At 49.0% G+C, this 3903-nt stretch overlaps 1 protein-coding gene and 1 long non-coding RNA gene across 2 annotated transcripts in view; one reads left to right on the forward strand and one right to left on the reverse strand.

Annotated features, from left to right (window-relative positions):
* Nucleotides 1-668, forward strand: part of fscn1a (fascin actin-bundling protein 1a) — a 26127-nt gene extending 25459 nt beyond the window's left edge. Inside the window, exon 8 of the mRNA XM_029747684.1 lies at nt 111-668. Coding sequence (XP_029603544.1) covers nt 111-319 — 209 coding nt within the window. The 3' untranslated portion in view covers nt 320-668. The remainder of the gene's footprint in view (nt 1-110) is intronic.
* Nucleotides 669-2582: 1914 nt separating this feature from the next.
* Nucleotides 2583-2915, reverse strand: LOC115188855 (uncharacterized). Its single transcript, XR_003876611.1, has 3 exons — nt 2865-2915; nt 2751-2826; nt 2583-2657 (listed from the first exon to the last, which is right to left on the reverse strand). It is a non-coding gene; the product is annotated as an uncharacterized LOC115188855 (long non-coding RNA).
* Between the last annotated feature and the right edge of the window lie 988 nt (nt 2916-3903).

The raw sequence follows: 3903 nt of genomic DNA on the forward strand, positions 1-3903 counted from the left end.
TCCAGACTATTCATAATCTTGTTTCCAGGAAACCACCCGCTTAAAATTGTAGAATTGTTATTTGACTCGTTTTGGTTGTACTTGTTGTGAACGGTCCCCCCTCTCCTCAGACTCGACGGGGAAATTCTGGATGGTGGGCGACGAGGCGTCGGTGGTGAGCAGCAGTGATACCCCCGTCGACTTCCTGTTAGAGTTCTGCGACTACAACAAGGTCGCTATCCGCTCCGTCGCCGACGGGAAGTATCTCCACGGCGACCACGCCGGCGTCCTGAAGGCCAACGCCGACGACCTGGAGACCGCCACGCTCTGGGAGTACTGACCCTTCCCGAGAGATCCTGTTACTACGACAACGCGGCACAGCAACCCTCCCCCATCTCCTGACCTCTCTCCATCCCTCCATCTTTCTCTCAACTCTTGTCCTAACCCCTTCCCAGACCCCCCGGGGGCTGTGTTCAGTGTGGTGAAATGTCCACGATATTGTAGATGAGTGGGGGGGTGTAAACACCTAGAGCTTGACCCCATTATCTGTTTTACTTGATAATGAATCACCTCTATTCTACACCGTACGTTTCTATGTGACTGTTGTGACGTTTCCACTGTTCTGAACAGGACAAAGGAGGGAGAGAGAGGGAGAGCTGGGGGAGGTATGTCCTGACGTTTCCACTGTTCTGAACAGGACAAAGGAAGGAGGGAGAGAGAGAGAGCTGGGGGGAGGTATGTCCTGATGTAAGGCTTTCTTCACCTCCCTTTTCCTCTCTGCCTTTCCCTCTCTCCCCTCCCTCTCTCCCCTCCCTCTCTCCCTTTCCCCCTCTCTCCCTTTCCCCCTCTCCCCTCTCCCTTTCCCCCCCTCTCTCCCTTTCCCCCTCTCTCCCCTCTCCCTCTCTCCCTTTTCTCCCCTCTCCCTTTCCCCCTCTCTCCCTTTCCCCCTCTCTCTCCCTTTCCCCCTCTCTCCCTTCCCCCTCTCCCCTCTCCCTTTCCCCCCCCTCTCTCCCTTTCCCCCCCTCTCTCCCTTTCCCCCTCTCTCCCCTCTCCCTTTTCTCCCTCTCCCCTTTCTCCCTCTCTCCCTTTCCCCCTCTCTCCCTCTCTCCCTCTCTCCCTCTCTCCCCTCTCTCCCTTTCCCCCTCTCTCCCCTCTCCCTTTCCCCCTCACAGTGCCATTCTGCAGTACCCACCTGTATTTGTTGCCAAAGTTAGTGGGGCTGTGCACTTTTCCCCCCGTCCAATAGCAGCGTGGCTCGATGTGTCACTCAGTCCCAGATGTATGATTGGCCCATTCTCAACAGCTGACCCCGCCCCCCACAGAGCAGAGCTTTGTTAAAGCCCCTCCCCCCTTAGCTAAACACTTCAACTGAACTCTCTCTGTCTCTCTCTCTCTGTCTCTCTCTATCCGTCTCTCTCTATCCGTCTCTCTCTATCCGTCTCTCTCTATCCGTCTCTCTCTATCCGTCTCTCTCTATCCGTCTCTCTCTATCCGTCTCTCTCTATCCGTCTCTCTCTATCCGTCTCTCTCTATCCGTCTCTCTCTATCCGTCTCTCTCTATCCGTCTCTCTCTATCCGTCTCTCTCTATCCGTCTCTCTCTATCCGTCTCTCTATCCGTCTCTCTCTATCCGTCTCTCTCCCTCTCTCTCCCTGTCTCCGTCTCCGTCTCTCTCTCTCTCTCTCTCTCCGTCTCTCTCTCTCCGTTTATTTTGGTCTTTGTATCCAGGTGTCTCCCTCCACCTGTCTGTCTCTGTATTAAACAACACATGGTGACAGCCAGTATTTATCATCCATGACCTGATTTTTTTTTTTTGGCCAGGATTCAATCCCACAATGCAATGTTTACGGTAAACGCTGCATATGTCGGCTTAATCTGAAATTACCCTTTTTAGAAGAAAAGAGGAAAAAAAAGCAGTGATACAGAATCGGTTCTGTCTGGAAGTAGAGACCCGCTGGACTCTGAGCGCCGTGTAAAAACTGGAAGTGGATTCTGGAATGGCGTTTTAGTCCCTCATCTCATAATATTGAATCACAGGAAATGTACAATGTCCCAATGTGTAACCTAAAGGAAATGATGTCATCATCTAGCTGTGAGCTCATTGGTTGGAGATTTTGGACAATGCGCCATTTTTTGTATTTTTTAAATGGCGCATTGTCTAAAAAAAACAGCGATGGTATTGAATCCGGGCCTGTCTGGAAGTAGAGGCCCGCTGGTCTCTGAGCGTCGTGTAAAAACTGGAAGCGGATTCTGGAATGGGGTTTTAGTCCCTCATCTCATATTGAATCACAGGAAATGTACAATGTTAACCTAGAGGAAATGTCTTCCTCCTAGCTGTGAGCTCATTGGTGGAGATTTTGATCTCCCAGACAGGAAATAACTTGTTAAATGTTGTTTTCATGAAGGAAGTGTGTGTCCCTACAGCTGTCCAGAGCTTTGATCCTGGTCGGACGTTAACCTCTCTGACTGGATCCTGGTCGGACGTTAACCTCTCTGACTGGATCCCTGATCCTGGTCGGCCGTTAACCTCTCTGACTGGATCCCTGATCCTGGTCGGACGTTAACCTCTCTGACTGGATCCCTGATCCTGGTAGGCCGTTAACCTCTCTGACTGGATCCCTGATCCTGGTCGGACGTTAACCTCTCTGACTGGATCCCTGATCCTGGTCGGACGTTAACCTCTCTGACTGGATCTTGGTGGGACGTTAACCTCTCTGACTGGATCCCGGTCGGACGTTAACCTCTCTGACTGGATCCCGGTCGGACGTTAACCTCTCTGACTGGATCCTTGATCCTGGTCGGACGTTAACCTCTCTGACTGGATCCCTGATCCTGGTCGGGCGTTAACCTCTCTGACTGGATCCCTGATCCTGGTCGGGCGTTAACCTCTCTGACTGGAAGAATTTATTTAATTTTCCTCTCTAAAGGCACAGCCATTATCATGGAGAACGATCTGTTGGTTATTGATATAAAAACCATCTCACTTCCTGGTTTCACTCCTCCTCCACAACTGGAATCTGGTGCTTCATCTCCTCCATTATCATGTAAATGTGATCCGCTGTGATCGAGCCCAAGAGGTCAATGATGTGGCGTTAGTGGATGGATGTGTGTGTGTGTTGACTGTTGGTTCACACAGGTGAGAGGTTAGAGTACCTCACTGTAGTTCTTGGTAATGCCTTCGTCTGACTCAAGTGTTTCTGGGTAATTTACTAAATGTAACTATATAAAAAAAATATTCCACTTTTTTGATTTTTTTACTTTGTGAAACTGGAACTTTCTGTTTATTTTTTGGTGATTTAAATCTTACTCTTGTGCCATTGGTTCACCTGGATGCCAACAACCAATAAAAAAGGGGATTTTGAACACTTACTACCTACGTGTCTGTTCTCTCTGTTTTTATTGGACACTGCAACACATTGTGATGGGCGGGTTTTACGTCGCCCTGTCGAATCAGGAAGTGGAGGATTTCTTTGACTTGAAACATTTTTAGTGCACATCTCCTCCTCTAAATATGGTTTTAGGGGCCCAGTTTTTCCCCTCCAAAAAATAATCTGTATTTTGCCTATTGAATAGAACGGCGAGTCTCCATTTCAACGTCGGTGATTCGTACGCTCTATTCATTCTATTTTTAAACACGTAATCCGATTTATTAACTTTCGGACAACATAGAGCTTCTACACCTCCAGGGCCTCAACTTACATTTACCAGCCGAGGTCCTGACTGAGGACCACAGTGGGGACAGCTGGTCTCGCTGGGGTCTGACACAAAAAAATACATACTTTACAACTTAAACATTTTAAGGGGGTGGAAGGTAGCCTTGGGGGGGTTAGAGTAATTGAAAGGTTGCTAGATCGAATCCCTCGAGCTGACAAGGTTAAAAAAAAAATCTGTCTTTCTGCCCTTTGAACGAGGCAGTTAATCCACT

Source organism: Salmo trutta, unplaced genomic scaffold, assembly GCF_901001165.1.
Source record: "Salmo trutta unplaced genomic scaffold, fSalTru1.1, whole genome shotgun sequence".
Taxonomy (NCBI): Eukaryota; Metazoa; Chordata; class Actinopteri; order Salmoniformes; family Salmonidae; genus Salmo; species Salmo trutta.